Source organism: Zingiber officinale, chromosome 1B (assembly GCF_018446385.1).
Source record: "Zingiber officinale cultivar Zhangliang chromosome 1B, Zo_v1.1, whole genome shotgun sequence".
Lineage (NCBI taxonomy): Eukaryota > Viridiplantae > Streptophyta > Magnoliopsida > Zingiberales > Zingiberaceae > Zingiber > Zingiber officinale.
This window is the reverse complement of record NC_055986.1, coordinates 146044427-146062722: the sequence shown is the minus strand read 5'-3', so window position 1 is coordinate 146062722 and position 18296 is coordinate 146044427. Positions and strand designations below refer to the sequence as shown.

Genomic DNA, 18296 nt, shown 5'->3' with positions numbered 1-18296 from the left:
AATCAACGCCGGTCGCCCCGCTAGCAATCATTCTAATTTCTCTCCGAGCGGCGTTTCTCCTATTTTCTTCCTCACGAGCCGAGGCTCTATTCCGCTCAGCAGAATCTCGGGCGGGACTCGTGTTATTCCTTCGCTGGGCTGATGATGGCGCCACTCGGACGCACCTCTCTTTTCCTCCTTCTGACTGGTCGACTAGCGTCTTTGATGCCGATCAAGTGATGGCGAATGACGACAATATCCTCGTGGAGCCAGTCAGCTTGTAATTAGAGTCATATCATAGTAGTCACACATATTGTGTGTCGTCGACTGATGGAAGGAGCAAAACAGTGGCCTCCATGCTTTTCCTTTCATAGCCTTTGGGTGACCAGCTGTCACATGCTACACAACATACATTCTGGGTTCGTGGTGTGGCTGTGCTCCCCCAGATCGAGGCCCCTTAGAAGGTTGATGGTTGCTCGGTGGACGCTGCTCAGGCACTGTTGCGCGTTAGGTCGGCACCTCCCTTCTTCTAGCTGCTTGAGCTTCCTCCACATTTATGTATTCTGTTGCCTTCTTTTGTAAGTGGGCAAAGTCCCTCGGTGGCTTCCGAATAAGCAATCGGAAGAACTCCCCCTCGGTGAGCCCCTGGGTGAAAGTGTTGACTAGTACATCTGAGGAAACCGCTGTAATGTCCATGACCACCTAGTTGAAGCACTGTATGTAGGCCCTCAATGCTTCCCTGGGCCCTTGATTCAAGGAGAATAAGTTGACGCTTGTCTTCTAGTGGCGGCGACTACCGGCGAAGTGGTGTAGAAACGTCGCTCGGAAGTCATTGAAGTTGTGGATTGATCCATTCGACAGCCTCTTGAACCAACGTTGTGCTGATATGAAAAGAGTGGTGAGGAAGACCCAACACTTTACCCCATCAGTGTACTGGTGAAGTATGGCCGCGTTGTCAAACTTGGCCAAGTGATCATCCCGATCGATAGTCTCGTTGTATTCCCTGATAGCCAATGGAGTGTAATGTCTCGGCAGAGGATCGTCCAAAATCCCCTGCGAGAATTGTTGATTGATCCGCTCGGGCAAATCGTCGTCCCTGGGTGCCTTTCCTTTTCGTGCGTCCCGCATGGGTGCTCCCGTACGGGCGTGTCATCCAAGGAAAACCCCCGGCCTTTGTTCGCTAGACCCTGCTCTTTTGATGGAGTCCTGAATAGCTCTCGGTGGAAGGGGATTAACGCATTAGGTGCCTCCCCATTCGCGCCAGTCGGCTTCTTGTTCTTTCCTCGAGCGGGTATTTGATCCACTCAGTCTCCTGGTTCGGCCTGCCGACCTGTGGCTGTTGTTGTTGGCTCCTGCATTTAGCACTCGACCATCCCCTGTTGTTGTTGTTGTTCCATTATTTTTGCCACTCGGGCTTGTATCAGCATGTCAAGCTCCTCTTGCGTCAACATCACTATAGTGGATCGTCCAGCATCCTCCATCTTCTCATTCGGATGTAGGCTACATTCCCATAGATGACACTAAAATGATCTTGTCCGAAAGCGAGAAGGTGGAAAGCTGGGGATGTAGCAGCTTCGCTGACCAGCTGTAGACCTCACTCCGCTCTACAAAACAAGTAACGTCAATGCCAAGCGAGGGAAGGGCTCCCCGACATTGACCCTCCGACGCTCAAGTCAGTCATCAGAATAGTGGAAGAAAGTGGAGCAATTGTAACTCTAGCGCAAACAATGAATAACGCATACCTCTACTGGTGATGGATCCCCTTTATATAGAGTCCTGGTGGGCGACATGCACGTTCCTCGAGGTATGGACACGCTCTCCAATATATCCTATGAAGGGACCTGTCAGGAAAGTACCTCTGACACCATACCTTAACAGGGCATGCATATCCCTGACAAGACAGTAGAAGCTTCCATCATACAATCCGCCTGTTATCAATGCATGGTGTCAGCGGCACTATCTCCCAGAAGGATATTAAGGGATACTACAATGGTCCTACTGCTTGCCCGACCTGGGTAGCCGCTCGGCCGGGACTCATCCACTCTGTTAGCCTCAGTTACTCTTCCCTAAAGTGACCGAGTGTAGTAGTGTACCCCTCCCATTCGGACAAGCTCTCAAATCTCCTTGGCATCCTGTTGCTCCACATTGAGCGTCTGATTATCTTATCATATTATCTCGAGCCGGACGGGTGGTCCGCTCAAATATGTCTCCAGCCGGTCGAGCACTGACTGCCCCGACCGAGCATTGTTGGTTGTTACTCGAAATATCGTACTGGTTCCCCTGTACAAAAATTTTGTACAAGTCCTGAACCATTCCTAACAACCTATTGTGTTCTTTAGAAATTAAATTTGAAATCGCAAACAGAACTTAACATTATTGATTCCAAATTCAACTTATCTGTTCTTAGAGGTTTAGACTTGGATCGCAAACGATACTTAACATTATTAATTCAAATCCACCTATGTTACAAATTCGATTAAATATTAATTTCAAAGATTGGCTTCCAGGTTAAACATGGCGAGACACTAGGCCTTCTTGGGTATGGGAGCATCCACCACTTCCTAGACAAAGCCTTTCAACGAAATTCAATATTTAATCTCCTTATAGTAACCCTAGGTTTAACCATAAAGAACAATCGAATCACAAGATCGAAAAACAAAAGAAACACAAAATCGAAAACATAAATTCGATAGCCTAGATTCATTAGTCTCTTGTGTTTGGTATTTCAAGATCTAAACAAAAGGATGAACTAGTTATGATGCGGAAACTAATAACTAGTTATACCTTTTGCAGCTTATAGACCTCACGATCTTCTGTCGTATTCCTTTTCTTATCTCGGACGTCATGTGAGCGACGATCTACCGAGATGAGAATCCACCCAAGCTTCGTTCTTCTCCAAGCAAGTTTCGGCCACCAACCAAGCTCCAAGGGATGCTAAGAAACAAAGCCTCCTATCTCTCCTTCTTCCTTTAACAAGATCCGGCCACCAACCAAGCTCCTTGAGATGAAGATGCCGTCGGCCACACAAATTAGGAAGAAGAATAGGAGAAGAAGAGGAAGAGAGGGTCGACCGCCACCAAGGAATAGAAGAGAGGAATAATAGAAGATATGTTGTGTGAGGTGAGGCACCTCTACCCTCTCTTTTATAATCCTTGGTCTTGACAAATAAGGAAAGTTTTTAATATAATTAAAACTTCCTTATATTTCTTGCTAATGACTAAAAAGGAAAGTTTTAAAACAAAAAATTAAAACTTTCTTTTTAATCCCTCAATGGTCGGCCACCTACAAGTCCTCCAATTAAGGAAAATTTTAAACACAAAATTAAAACTTCCTAATTTGTTTCCGGAAATTTTTAAAATAAAAATGTCTCTTTTAACTTTTATAAATTAAAATCTCTCTTTTAAAACATGTGGATGATTACAAAAAAAGAAAGTTTTCTCCAAAATTAAAATCTTCCTTTTAACTACAAATAAGGAAAGATATCAAACCTTTCTCTTAATCTTTTGTAGAAACTATAAAAGGAAAGATTTAATTTTAAAACTCTCTTTTAAATTATGACTTCCACATAAGGAAAGATTTTAAAATTAAAATCCCTTTTAATTTAATTGTGGCCGACCACCTAAGCTTGGGCTCCAAGCTAGGCTGGCCACACCTCAACCCATCCAAGCCTTATCTTGGCCGCTCTTGCTTGGGCTCCAAGCATGAATTGGTTAGCCACCTTGGGATGGGTAAGAAGGTGAGTTTAGGTGGGTATAAAACTTTAAAAATAAGAGGATACGACAGGGACCGAGAGGAGGAATTGGTTTTAGTCTCCCGATGAACTTGAGCTTCCCGTGTTCGCCCTAAACACCCAACTCGGGTTCATCAATAATAACTCATACCACTAAAGAGTTATTATTGAAATACCGCACCATTCCCATATTACTATATGGGCTCCTTCTTATCATGAGTGTGTTAGTCTCCCTGTGTTTAAGATATCGAATGTCCACTAATTAAATGAGTTACTGCCAACTCTTTTAATTAATATCTAATTCAAAGAATAGTACCACTCAACCTTATTGTCATGTCGGACTAAGTCCACCTGCAGGGTTTACATGACAATCCTTATGAGCTCCTCTTTGAGACATTATCAACCTAGATTCCTAGGACACAGTTTCCTTCTATAATCAACAACACACACTATAAATAATATCATTTCCCAACTTATCAGGTCTCTTGATTTAACGAGCTAAATCTCACACATTGATAAGTCAAAGAAATAAATACTAAGTACACGTGATTGTTATTATATCGGGATTAAGAGCACACACTTCCATAATAACAAAGGTCTTGTTCTTTTATGTAGTCAGTATAAAAAGAAACTACCTTAAATGGTCCTGCTCAATACACTCAGAGTGTACTAGTGTAATTTTATAATCAAGATAAACTAATACCAAGTTATACTACGACTATACCAATTGTTTGTTCCTATCCATCTTTGTTGTGAGCTACTATTTATAATTTATAAGGAATTGATAACAAGGTATTCTGTGTGTGATACCACACACCATATTATCTACAATATAAATTAATTGAACAACTACACTTAGCATATAAATGTAGACACTTGACTAATGTGATTCTTTTATTTCAAAATAAATGTTTACAAAAAGCTAGACTTTTAGTATACACTTTAACCCTTGGCATCCTGTTGCTCCACACTGAGCGTCTGATTATCTTATCATATTATCCCTGTTGGAACTCCAAGGTATTTTGATGTGATCAAACAAGTTAAGTTAGGTCATGTTTTGTCTAACCCTTGTGTCTAAGTGTGCAGGAGCTTAGGAACATAGGAAGTCGAGCGGAAGACGTGGCTAACGAGAAGGACGGCACGGGGAGAGAGCCGACGGGCTCGGTGCGTCCGAGGGACGAGGTGACCGTGGAAGAGTACACCGGTGGACGAGAAGAACGTGCGCGACGTTCGAGGGACGAGAAACTGGGAAGGAAGGCTACTTGAGGAGAAGGCCGGAACTTGGATTCGGGTGAGCCCTATTCCGGATAGTCGAGATCACCCAGGCTAGCGGAGCCGGAACGAAAGACCCGGACCGAGACGTGCTAAACTGGAGCAGAAGTCGCGAACGGAAAAAGTCAACTTCTGTTGACTTTAGGGCTCGGGGTGCCCGGAACCATTCCGAGCGCCCGGAGCAGCCCAGGGCGCCCGAAACCCTTCCGAGCGCCCGGAATGAAGACTTTAACCAGATCGATTCTAACGCGATCTGAACGTTGGGGGATAAAGTTTTATTCCCCCAGGGCGCCCGGAACCTCTCGGGGCGCCCCGACCAGTGCTATAAATATAGCACTGGTTTGCACAGATTCTTGAACTCACTTGTAATCAGTTTTCTCTGTGCTTTTATTTCTGTTCTTTTTATTTGTGTTGTCAACGCTGTAAAGAGGCTACTCCGCCTGAAGGAGATCATCAGATAGTGCGCTTACTTTCCTTGGATTAGCAATCCCCTGATTGCAAACCAAGTAAACCTCTGTGTCTAATTAGTATTTTATTAGTCTCTTTATTTTTTTATTACGAGTTCTTTTAAATTAGTTGAATATCCGAGAAAGGTCTGTGTTTTTTTTTGTAGGGCAATTCACCCCTCCCCTCTTGTCGGCCTCCAAAGGGACTAACAAGTGGTATCAGAGCAAGACACTTCAGGAGGACTAGCCGCCGATCGAAGCAACGAGATGGCCGAACCAAGCATCGTTCCACCAAAATTCGAGGGGGACTTCGCAGACTGGAAGTGTCGTATGGAGGTATTCCTAAAAACTGATTTCGAAATTCAGTTTATTATGAAGTATGATTTTTTAGCTCTGACGAATCAAGATGGAGAAGAAAAAGAAGAGAGCCTTTGGACAAAGAATGAGTCTGTAGCAAACAGCCGTGCGACATATCACCTGCTGAGCGTGTTACCGCCTCAAGAGGTCAACCGCATCGGAAGCTATTCATCTGCTAAAGAACTCTGGGAGAAGTTCCTAGAACTCCACGAAGGCACGTCCGAAGCGAAACTTGCTAGAAGAGACATCCTCCGGAACAAGCTAATGAACATCCGTCTGGAAAAAGGTGAGAAGGTAGCCAATCTATACGCGAAGGTAAAGGAATTAATTACTAGTCTCGAGAACCTCGGTGAAATGATAACCAACCGAGACACCATACGCTACGTGCTCAACGCGTTTCCCAGAACTCCAGAATGGACATCAATCGTCGACGCCTACTATATTTCAAAAGACCTAGAGGTAAGTATTTTAGAAGAATTGTTCTCTACTCTTGAATTGCATGAAACCAGGTGTACAGGAACAACAAAGGAATCAAGTTAGATGATCGCACTAAACGCAACCAAAAAGAATGAACCCGAGTTAGACTCAGAAGAGGATCAGGAAGCGTACATGGTAAGAAACTTTAAAAAGTTTTTTAGATCTAATAAATTCAAAGAAATGTAGAATAAAAAGAATCCAAGAAATAGAAGAAGGGTGCGTTGCTACCAGTGTCAAAAGGAAGGACACCTAAGAGAGGATTGTCTAGAACTCAAGAAGGACAAAATCAAGGTACCCAAAAAGCACAAGAACCTAAAAGCTACTTGGGACGACACTTCATCATCTGAGTCCGAGATTCAAGAATATGTCGGGCTGGCGCTGATGGCAAGCTACGAAGGACAAAGTACATCAGAACCCAACATCGATGAAGGGGGAGCCACCTCAGATGAGAGCAGTGAAGCAGGGGGAGATTCAGGCTTTAAGTCTGATATGGTAAGTGAGGTATGCCTCTTACTCCCTGATCAACTTTACTTTGGAATTAAGTCTATGGCAAAATCCATGTATAAATTAGAAAATAAAAATACCAAATTAGAAAAAGAAATTTTAGAAACAAATTTTTTTTTGGCAAAATCATGTCTAATAGAGGATTTTGATAAATTGAAACTTGAAAATGAAAAACTAAAAGAAGAAATAGAAAGATTGAAAAAGTCTAATGGTTTAAATATTTCTACTTTTAGAAATTATAGAGGTTTAAATTGGTATTATAGATTTCATCAAAGTCAAATTAGAAAAATATCAAAAGTCTATATACCTAGGAAATACTTGGTTAATCTTGTAGGTAGGATCCTCTATTGGGTTCCGAAAACATGTTTAACTTGAATTTAAACTTAGCATTTTCAGCGAGAAAGTTAAACAAATAGTTTCTTTATGAGACTTTGTCTATGGAAGTGGTTGTTGCTCCAATAACCAAGAAGGCCTAGTGCCTCGGCAAGACCTAGAAGCCAAAATACTGAAATCAAATGTTTAATTAACTTTCTGGAAAAAGTATTAAAGTTAGAGTTAAATAATGCTTAAAAGTTTTTTTAAACATTTGTTTTGAAAATTTTGTTTAACTTAGAAAATATTTCTGTTGCAAATATGATTTAAAAGAGTTACTCAATGTGTTTTAGAAAATTAAAAAAAATGTTTACAAAAACTTAGAAAACTATTTAGAATTTTTTTTTAGAAACTTAGACAATTTTTAAAATTGACTTAGAATTTTTTTATGAAAATTGTCTCAAAAATTTTTTTACTTATAAATTTTTTTAAGGAAATGTTGAAATAAGTTTCAAACTTAAATTTTACAAATTTTTTTAAAATTCTGAAAGATGTTTTACTTAAATTTTTTTTCTTTCGAAAGAAAATTCTGAAGAGTGTCTTTACTTAAATTTAAAAAGAGTGTTTCGAAAGAAATTTTTTCGAATTTACCTTAAACTTGTTAAAAAAAACTCTATTTTTTATGTGATCAAAGGGGGAGAATAATATTGTTAAGTCTAGGGGGAGGTACATTTTGTTAAATTGAAAAATCTTTAGACTTATTTGCAAATTAACTATTTTTATTGCATATGTTTACCCTAGCTTAACTTGGGTTGCTCACATCAAAAAGGGGGAGATTGTTGGAACCCCAAGGTGTTTTGATGTGATCAAACAAGTTAAGTTAGGTCCTGTTTTGTCTAACCCTTGTGTCTAAGTGTGCAGGAGCTTAGGAACACAGGAAGTCGAGCGGAAGACGCGGCTAGCGAGAAGGACGGCACGGGGAGAGAGCCGACGGGCTCAGTACGTCCGAGGGACGAGGTGACCCCGGAAGAGTACACCGGTGGACGAGAAGAACGTGCGCGGCGTTCAAGGGATGAGAAACCGGGAAGGAAGGCTGCTCGAGGAGAAGGCCGGAACTTGGGTTCAGGTGAGCCCTATTCCGGATGGCCGAGATCACCCAAGCAAGCGGAGCCAGAATGAAAGACCCGGACCAAGATGTGCTGAACCGGAGCAGAAGTTGCGAACGGAAAAAGTCAACTTCTGTTGGCTTTAGGGCTCCGGGCGCCCGGAATGGTTCCGGGTGCCCGGAGCAGCCCACGGCGCCCAGAATGAAGACTTTGACCAGATCGATTCTAACGCGATTTGAACGTTGGGGGATAAAGTTTTATCCCCCCAGGGCGCCCCGACCAGTGCTATAAATATAGCACTGATTTGCACAGATTCTTGAACTCACTTGTAATCAGTTTTCTTTGTGCTTTCATTTTTGTTCTTTTTATTTGTGCTGTCAACGCTGTAAAGAGGCTACTCCGCCCGAAGAAGATCATCAGATAGTGCGCTTACTTTCCTTGGATTAACAATCCCCTGATTACAAACCAAGTAAACCTCTGTGTCTGATTTGCATTTTATTAGTCTCTTTATTTTTTATTACGAGTTCTTTTAAATTAGTTGAATATTCAAGAAAGGTCTGTGGTTTTTTTTTAGGGCAATTCACCCCTCCCCTCTTGTCGGCCTCCAAAGGGACCAACAACAATCCCTAGGCGGACGGGTGGTCTGCTCGAATATGTCTCTAGCCGGTCGAGCACTGACTGCCTTGGCCGGCCGTTACAATCGTCCTCCATTCAGCTCTTTGATACCCTAGCGTTAACCATCTTAACTTTAACCTCCATCTTGACAATTGACCCTGTACCAGATAGACCTCCCTATATAGCCGCATCAATATTTTTCTTAAGTGTCATTAGAAATCTCGATTAATTCTTGAGGGGCTCATTTTAAAAAATTTACTATTCTTTGGTTATCTTAAGGCTAACCAGGGGCGTAGCCAAGATTTAAAATAACCTGGGGTTGCTGATCGTCGGTATTGATGTTCCGGCGACGATGGTTGCAGCTGAGTCATGATGATAGGGCGGAGTCAATGTTGCTTGTGGTAGGGAGAGCAGCAATGACAAAACTATCAATACGGATAGCAATGAATGTGATGTCGTGATGGTCAGAGAGAAAGACAGAGATGATAGGTCGCGACTGTGACTGCGATAATGCCTCACAGATATAGTGTGTTAATAAGGAGAAAGTTTGCCGCAATTATGCTAGTCATGTTGTGCCTATACGCATGCGAGGATGGACAAGGAATGCGGCGACACCGACTGCTCGTGAGGCAGATAGAGCAATACATATAGGGAGGTGAAGCAACAAATAAGGAAAAATTTAAATTTAATTAAAATTTTTGACAATACAATTGGGAGAAATAATGATTGAACTGAAAATACTATAAATCATATGTACTAAAATAAAATTTTACTTATAAATTTTTAAAAATAGATGGGGCTGGAGCCCACCCTAGCCAAGGGTGGCTCCGCCCCTAGGCTAACCCATCGTTTGGTATTTGATTTCATGATTACATAATTGTCATCGTATATCTGTAAAGTAAGTAGGAAAAGAAAAAAACTAACTGCTATAAAATCATTTAAATTTAATTAAAATCATTTTAATTTATCAAAAATCATTTTAAAACTGTTATGATAACTATTTAATAGCTGCTATGCAATTTTAAAATGACTCTCACTAACTTGAAATAATTTAATTAAATTGATAAAGATTTTTTTATATAAAAGTATTATATATAATATTTGTAATAAAGTTGAATTAACTACTAATTACGTATTATAATAATACTAAAATACAGATATTTTTTACTATAAAAAATATAATAAAGAAGAAGATTTCTCTTTTAATTTTTATCCAAGTAGAAAGCAATAAACAATCACCTTAGAGTTTGATATCACCTTCCAAACTCAAATACCAAATTAATATGAATTTATTCTTTCCAAAAAATAGATAATCAACAAAAAAAAAATAGAAAAAACAATACTCCAAATTAATAAATAAAAACTGGGTAAAAATAGTTATAGAATAATATTTTTAAATTTATTTTTTTAATTAATATTTTACAAAATCATTTTTTTGATTTCAGCTCCTGACTTAAATATACTGAAAAACGAACCTTAGGATTTACTTTGTATTTTTTATGAATAATATAGAAAATAAGGAATTGCTTAAAATGTTAAATAAGGAATATTTTTATGAATATATATGTTTATAAATATAAATTTATCTTGTAAAAGTTTCTGATTATTCCGCGTAGATACAAATGCGGACTACACGTGGGCCCACGGTCTGAAGCCAGCCTTTCTCCAGTAACAAGTAAGGTATAATTCACGGTAATGACAAAAAGGAGTGAGAGAAGGAATGCTCCAGTTCAACAACTTTTTTTTAGCTTTCGGCCGGGTGATTCCTAGGGTCGGTGCCCCCACCGATTCGTCGCCATACTCCTCCCACTTTTCTGGGAATTCAATCGCCAAGAACACGAACAGCGACGACGAGTAGGGCTAAAAAGCAATCTGCAACTTGAATGAGTGCAGGAGGAGCGAAAAAAGTGTGATTTTGCACGTTTTCGGCAGGTTGGTATGTAGCCTCTTGATTTGATTTTTCCTAGACGCCTTTCCGAATCATCATGTCGCTTGCATGATGTTGTTTTCCGATTCGATTCTTCTTATTAGGATCAGGAATGGAGGAAGTTGGGATCTTTTGATACTTTGTGATGAGAATTGTGACGCGAGAAGACATTTGAGATTTGCGTACGTCTGGATTCACGAGTTGATCTTTTCTCATCCACAGGCATTTCCATCTGATAATTGAATATTGAGCAATCTTTACAACGTGCTGAAATAATTTCCAAGTAAAATATGTCGAATTTCGTTGGAGTCATCGTCTCTGATCCGTGGCTCCACAGTCAGTTCACTCAAGTGGAGCTACGAGGTCTTAAATCTAAGGTAAGCTAATTCGTTTTGTAGTTGCTTTTCTTTTGATTTGAGAAAATGTTATCGGATGAGTTTGTGTTGTATAGTTTCTTTCCGCAAAGAAGGAGACAGGACATGTCAGTGTAGGAAACTTGCCCTCACTGATGGCAAAACTGAAAGGCCTGAAAGATTTAGTTGCCGAACAAGAGATTGCAGAGACGTTAAGTGTGTCCTACCCAGAAACTAATCAGGAACTAGAGTTTGAATCTTTCCTCAAGGTGATGCTTGTTTCCTTATCTTAGCTATTCAAGCTTGACTTAGTACAGCTTTATAAATGATTGTGCAGGCATATCTGGATCTACTAAGTCGAGCAGCAGCCAAATTAGGTCAAGCAAAGAATTCTTCATCGTTCTTGAAGACAGCTACTACTACACTCTTGCATACCATTAACGAATCTGAAAAATCATCTTATGTGGCTCATATCAATAGTTACCTTGGAGAAGATTCATTTTTGAAGAAATATCTTCCTTTGGATCCTGCTACTAATGACCTTTTCGATCTTGTCAGAGATGGTGTTCTCCTATGGTATACTACCTATACTTTACAGTAAATGATACAAAAAATGTTCATTATCTAGCTTCGTCCTGTTTTTGTTGATTTAATTTGCCATATTCAATCTGATAGAAGAAGAGAAATCAATAAATTTGGTTCATCCTCACCTCTGGCAAAATTGTATATTGTAGGTGCATTTCATACATTGTCTTGAATATGGAGAGTATGTATTTGGTCGAATTTACTGAATTGAATATATTAATTTTTCTGCATTTTGTGTTTTGGATAGTAAATTGATCAATGTGGCAGTACCAAATACTATAGATGAAAGGGCAATCAATACAAAAAGAGCACTCAATCCCTGGGAACGGAATGAAAACCACACTCTTTGCCTCAACTCTGCCAAAGCTATTGGGTGCACAGTTGTCAATATTGGAACACAGGACTTGGTTGAAGGGCGGGTAAGTTAAAAATGTTGTGCCAGTTAATATCATTTGAAAGCATTCTAGCATATTTGTGAAGGAAAAAGTTCCTCCTTTCTATTTTCTGTAGGTTTTAGACCATGCCAAGTCTTCTTTGTATGTAATATACATACCATCAATCCTTAATCATGGGTATTGTGATAATCTTACCCCTGCTAGTTGTTATTTTCCTTTTTTTTTCTTACATAAACACTAATGTTTCCCAGTACTTTCACATATACCTTCGAATGTGCTTTTGATGTTCTTTTTGAACTCGAGACATTCTAAGCAATGAGGAACTATCATATAGTAATTAATTCCTTTCTTTCCTAGTTGTATGTGAAATCCCAATGCATGTTTCCTTTTTTGTAATGCTCTAATTTATTTGTGGGAGATTATCAATTCTGTTACATATTAACATTTTTGTATTCCTTAATGAAAACTCATGGGATTGATTTTTTTTTTTGCAGCCTCATTTGGTTTTGGGGTTGATTTCTCAAATGATAAAGGTACGGAACAGGATTTACTATTTCTTATGTTGTACATTAGAAGTGCTTTCATTTGCTAAACAAGATAGGCTAGTAATCAATAATTTCTATTTATTTGTACTTACAAGAGTTTTGTGCATATTTTCTCCGTCACAAAGGAAACTAATTAGCTATCATTATTCATGATGAATTAGTTTCCTCGTTTATCATTTTTCAGATACAACTCCTAGCAGATCTCAATCTCAAGAAGACACCACAACTGTTGGAGGTGATAGATGATAGTCAGGTCATGAACTACACTTTTTCCCTTTAATATAATAATATTTATATTGATATTTGGGTGAAACCCTTGACCATGTGTTTATCTTTAATGTTTACAACTACAGGATGTTGATGAACTTGTCAGCTTATCACCTGAGAAATTGTTGCTAAAATGGATGAATTTTCATCTGAAGAAAGCAGGATATAAGAAAACCGTGTCAAATTTTTCTTCTGATGTGAAGGTATAGATCATCACAATAAATAAAAAAGGGTTGTATGCTGTGTATAAGAATATTTGTAAATTATGCAACACTGTATGACTTTTAAGATTTTTTGGTTGTTAAAACTCTTTTCTTGGTGACAATGAAAACTCTAACATCTTTACTCGGTCAACTTTATATTTTCCTTTGTAATACTTAAATCTTTCAATAATATAACTGCAATGTTTTTCAGATTCTCATGAACTTCATCTATACAGGATGGTGAGGCATATGCTTACCTTTTTAAAGCTCTTGCACCTGAGCATGCCAACACAGACATTTTTAATGCTAAAGATCCTAATGAAAGGGCAAAAAAAGTACTTGAGCAAGCTGAGAAATTGGATTGCAAACGCTACTTGAGTGAAAAGGATATTGTTGAAGGCTCTCCTAATCTGAATCTTGCATTTGTAGCTCAAATATTCCAGCATAGGTGAGGGTTTGCAGCTTCATTTCATGTTACCTATGTTTTCCAAAGATCTTTTTTTTAAGCTAAAAGGCAAGCAAAAAAAGTATACTGATAAGGAAAAACTATTTTTAAGAAATAGTTAGCCACATGAAAACAAGAAACATAATATTGAAACAGAGAGTCTGAACCTCACCTGTATCTCCCAACCACCCACCAACCTTCTAAAGTGCACATGTCCTTACTGAAGTTATTCTGTATTCTCATCAATCTCAAGGTTAAGCAAATGTCCCGACTCAGAATTCCTATCCCATTGGAAATAGGTGGTAACTGACAATTCATGTCACATTGTCAGTTCTGCTCATAGGATCATGCAGTTGTACAATCCAAACTTCTATGCTCTCTAAACTGTGTCACCTCATCATTTTGTACTTTCCGCATTTTGTATTTGCCTTAGTATATATGCACTACACATTTCTCCCTGCTATATGCTCTGAGAGGAAATAACTGCTTTAATGTTCCAATGAACACCTTGTTGTTTTAAAAAAGATCTGCTGGGCAGGCATTAAGCATCTACATAAAGTATATTTCAACATTTTCACCAGTCATCCTAGTATAATTTTAGTAGCTAAATAAATGTCATGTCTACAAACCCAAATAAGTTATATATGAATATCATGTCTTTGTTGCATTGATTTCAAGGTGAAACTGTTTAATGTGTAATTGCATTGGGTCTCTAGTATCATATTTCTATTTCTTTGATTTTTCAACATGATTCTGGGAGTGGAACCAATGATCCCGCAAATCTAATTCCACACAATACTTTTTGAGGAAGTGAGACTTGATTCTTTTGAGCCGTCCTTTTGCTACAAATGTATCCATCCTTGGTTAACTAGATGCTCTAATTAAAACCATGAACCAAAGTCGCAATAATCAAATACTCTATTGTCTAATTTACTAGTAAAACTTAGCAATTTTAGTCATGTAAATTTCTCCTTTAGTCCAAAGAATAAATTAAGAGAGTGGACCTAAACATACTTATGATCTTTATCCTTTCACATGTATTATCTTGTAGTAGCTTGTAGGTTCCCCCCTGCACTATTCAACTGCCCAAGGCTAGTAGCCACCCGAGATTTACCTCTTCCGTGTTATCTTAGGGACGGATTGGCGGAGCCTTTTGCCACCATTGTAGTAGCCTGTAAATTATGAAACAAGTCTCTGAATGTTTTTTCTAGCTTTACTTCTTTTCTGTAGTTATTTTCTATAAATCGATCTATTCGTTAGGACACTAAAATTTTTGAGAATTTTTTTATCTTTTAGTTAGTTATATTCAAAACTAGTATGATCAATGTTTCTTTGTAACTGTTGTCAACTTCGGGCACCGTTGTGTATTTATTTTGCACGCTGTAAAACATTGATCATGTTGGCCATTGAAGCTTTCAATGAAAAAAAAAACTGTTTCTTCCTTATTGTTTTTAAATCCTTGAATTTAACTTTCAAAGATTGAAGCTACATCAAAACTCATATCCAAAATTTTTTATCTGTACTTTTAAGATTCTTTTTAGGTTATGCATCTTGCTTAGCTACAGTGTCATAATGGCACTTGACTTGCAGGAATGGTCTATCAGCTGATGCTAAGCCAATCTCCTTGTCTCAGATGATGCCCGATGATATCCAGGTTTCTCGAGATGAGAGAGCTTTTCGATTATGGATAAATAGTCTTGGTATTGCTACATATGTTAATAATGTGTTTGAGGATGTCAGGAATGGGTAAGATCATTTTGATATTATTTTCTTCTTTGGAAAGTGTTTGATGATATGATTTTTGCAGATGGGTTCTTCTGGAAGTACTTGACAAAGTATCTCCCGGATCAGTAAACTGGAAGCAAGCAAGTAAGCCCCCAATTAAGATGCCATTTAGAAAGGTAGAAAACTGCAATCAAGTTGTAAGGATTGGCACAAAGTTGAATTTTTCACTTGTAAATGTTGCTGGTAATGACATTGTCCAAGGAAATAAGAAGCTCATTCTCGGTAAGTTCATTCCAGTTTGGGTATGTTTTGCATATGTCCTTTGTCCCTTTAAAAATATTTTTATTTGTTTTAAAGAAAATCTACTTTCAGAATTGCTTTCCATATTTTATTAAGCAAGTGATATTCAGATACAAAACCTAAATAACTAATCTTAGCATGGAATTTGGTGCAACTTTGGAAGGTTGATTTCTCTGATTTATTTGGGATATGATGTAAACATGGAAAAACAGAATCTTTTTCTGGAGAGGAAAGGCCAAAGACCTACATAGAATATATTGAAGTTGGAAATACAGGAATGTTTGTGAAATTGATCTCTGACTTACAAGTTGAAAATTTCAATATTAATTGTGCAAATTTGATAGGATTAATGGGCCCTTAGTCAGGAAAAACAACAAATAGAAAAATTACAAAATAAGAAGAAATAGGGAAATTAGATATTTAGTTTGTCCAAAGTTAACATCACTAAGTTATGTTAATTAGAGGTTGGCTATATGGTTCTTATTCCTCCATCAAACTTTATGCGCTATATCACTATTGAAATTCCTGTAGCTATTACTTTTTTATGCTTCAACTAGGATTTTATATGGTCAGCATCACTCTTGTATCTTCAACTCTAGTCTTTAAATATAATCTTAAAATGTAGATTCGCTATGTTAACGGCCCCCCTAATGCCGGCCCCACGGATATGGAGGGAGGTACATAGGCATCAAGCGCATGGTGGGGTAAACCCCAGGTCGTCAATTCCTAGAATCGACCCTTGACCATTACGCCAGAGATGTTATGCGCCCACTGTCTGTACTACACCCTGGGGGCTTTAAATATAATCTTAAAACTATTGGTTATCTTTGAACACTATAATACGATAATAAATTGTTTAATCTCATCTTATCATCCATTGGAGTTGCATCAATTGTTCTCAGACAGTGGTATTTCTAATTTATTAATAGTTCAGTTATGATTTGTTTCTCTCATCTCAAAGATGGCAACCAGATTTGCTATTAAATAAGTATTGACATTTCCACTTGTTTTTCAGCTTATTTGTGGCAATTGATGCGGTTCAATATTCTTAAACTTCTGAAGAACTTGCGATATCACTCCCAAGGAAAAGAACTAACAGATGCTGATATTCTTAACTGGGCCAATAGCAAAGTTGAAGGATCAAACAGAACTCCTCAGATGGATAGTTTTAAGGTTTCTAAGTCGTCGTTTAACCCAGCTAGTAGTATTCATTATCAGCATTGCATTCCTCATGTTTATATTTCTTTTCCTGTTTTCACCTATGCAGGATAGGAACTTTTCCAATGGATTATTTTTCCTTGAACTCCTTAGTGCCGTGAAACCGAGAGCTGTAAACTGGAAAGTTGTTACAAAGGGGGAAAATGGTAAACTTATCTAGTTACCATATATCAATATATATTTTTTGCTGGATGATTTTTATTTTGTATAAATTACTTTGTAATCCTACAATTTGCATAAACCGGATGCAGATGAAGAGAAGAAGTTGAATGCCACATATATCATCAGTGTTGCAAGAAAGCTTGGCTGCTCTGTCTTTTTGTTGCCTGAGGATATCATTGAGGTAATTTAATACCAAGGTTTTGATTCTCTACACGTAGCTGGTAGGGCTGGTAAAAGTTGACACAACCCTTTTACATGACCCGACCCGACCCATAATATTTTGGGTTTGGGTTCGAGCTAAATAAGTTTGGGTCATATAGATATTTGACTATTTATACTAGTTAATATATATAAGTTATAAATATATAATATAATTACATATAAATTATAACATAATTCTAAATTCTATTTTATGCTTTTATATAACTAAAAATTATAACTGTATAGTTATATAGTTTGTTGTTCAAACCAATAGTGTCACATGCCGTAACTTATTTAACTCAACAACATATGATATGATCCACTTATGACTTATGATCTATTTAACCCACTTAATTAAATAGGCCAACTCATTTATTAAAGTGTGAATTTTGGGTTCGGATTAAACAGGCTGTAGATCAACGATATTGTTATTAAAGAGATTGATGATGATCAATAATTTTCTTTTTAGTTTTTTTTTCTTTGTATACCCTAAAACATATCGAATTTGACATCCAGTGAATTGTAACAGGTAAACCAGAAAATGATTCTCACTCTCACTGCTAGCATCATGTACTGGAGTTTGCGAAACTCCCTACCATCTGAGGTTAATTCCAATGTTCCTGAACTCTTAGCCCAGGATTCTCCCACACAACCTGCTGCTCCATCAGACAGAGAAGGAAGTGGTATTGCAGACAATATTTCTGACTTCGACAACGCTGCTCCTGATACCCCTCAGTCACAGAACAACAATGTGGCTCTTGGAAGGTGAACAAAATGGACCACTTTACCCAAGAAGTTTTTGGCAGATAATACAAGTTTCTTCATACATTTGCGCATTGCGAACTATTTTTTTCCTTCAACAGTGTAATACAAGTTTCTGTGTTTTTTTTTTCTTCTGCGTATATAGATTCATTTGGGTGGCAGGGAAGATGAATAGGTAGCCAATATCTTTAATGGCTAGTTGTTTTTGCTATAGTTATTCTTTGACAAAATATTCAAATAACTGATTGGAAGCTCCAATTTTCTGCTTATAAGCTATACGGATACATATTTTCATGGCATGGTATATTATGCCATACAAGTACAATGATCATGATTTTAGCCTGTAGACATTTTTCTTTAAAGAACAGTAGATAGAAGGTATTGGATTAATTTGGATGCGTTTTGTGTTA

At 38.0% G+C, this 18296-nt stretch overlaps 1 protein-coding gene across 4 annotated transcripts; it reads left to right on the top strand.

The window, feature by feature from the left end:
• Nucleotides 1-10549: 10549 nt before the first annotated feature.
• On the top strand, nucleotides 10550-18238 carry LOC121983889 (fimbrin-5-like). 4 transcript variants are annotated; one of them, XM_042536589.1, is made up of 15 exons: nucleotides 10550-10730; nucleotides 10948-11102; nucleotides 11177-11347; nucleotides 11416-11654; nucleotides 11911-12082; nucleotides 12553-12591; nucleotides 12788-12856; nucleotides 12957-13073; nucleotides 13310-13521; nucleotides 15109-15264; nucleotides 15326-15525; nucleotides 16559-16716; nucleotides 16811-16907; nucleotides 17013-17104; nucleotides 17654-18238. In XM_042536589.1, exons 2-15 carry the CDS (start codon nucleotides 11016-11018, stop codon nucleotides 17891-17893), a joined length of 2049 nt encoding a protein of 682 aa, XP_042392523.1. In that variant the 5' UTR covers nucleotides 10550-10730; nucleotides 10948-11015; the 3' UTR covers nucleotides 17894-18238. The 4 variants fall into 4 exon arrangements, with proteins under 4 accessions (XP_042392523.1, XP_042392516.1, XP_042392530.1 ...); XM_042536582.1 differs by having other exon boundaries at nucleotides 10830-11102; XM_042536596.1 differs by having other exon boundaries at nucleotides 10550-10734.
• The last annotated feature ends 58 nt before the right edge of the window (nucleotides 18239-18296 follow it).

Coding starts and splice junctions, on each gene's coding strand:
- LOC121983889 (XM_042536589.1), top strand. CDS start 11,016: ATGTCGAATTTCGTTGGAGTCATCGTCTCTGATCCGTGGCTCCACAGT. Junction 11,103..11,176: donor TACGAGGTCTTAAATCTAAG/GTAAGCTAATTC, acceptor TGTGTTGTATAG/TTTCTTTCCGCAAAGAAGGA. Junction 16,717..16,810: donor CTCAGATGGATAGTTTTAAG/GTTTCTAAGTCG, acceptor TCACCTATGCAG/GATAGGAACTTTTCCAATGG.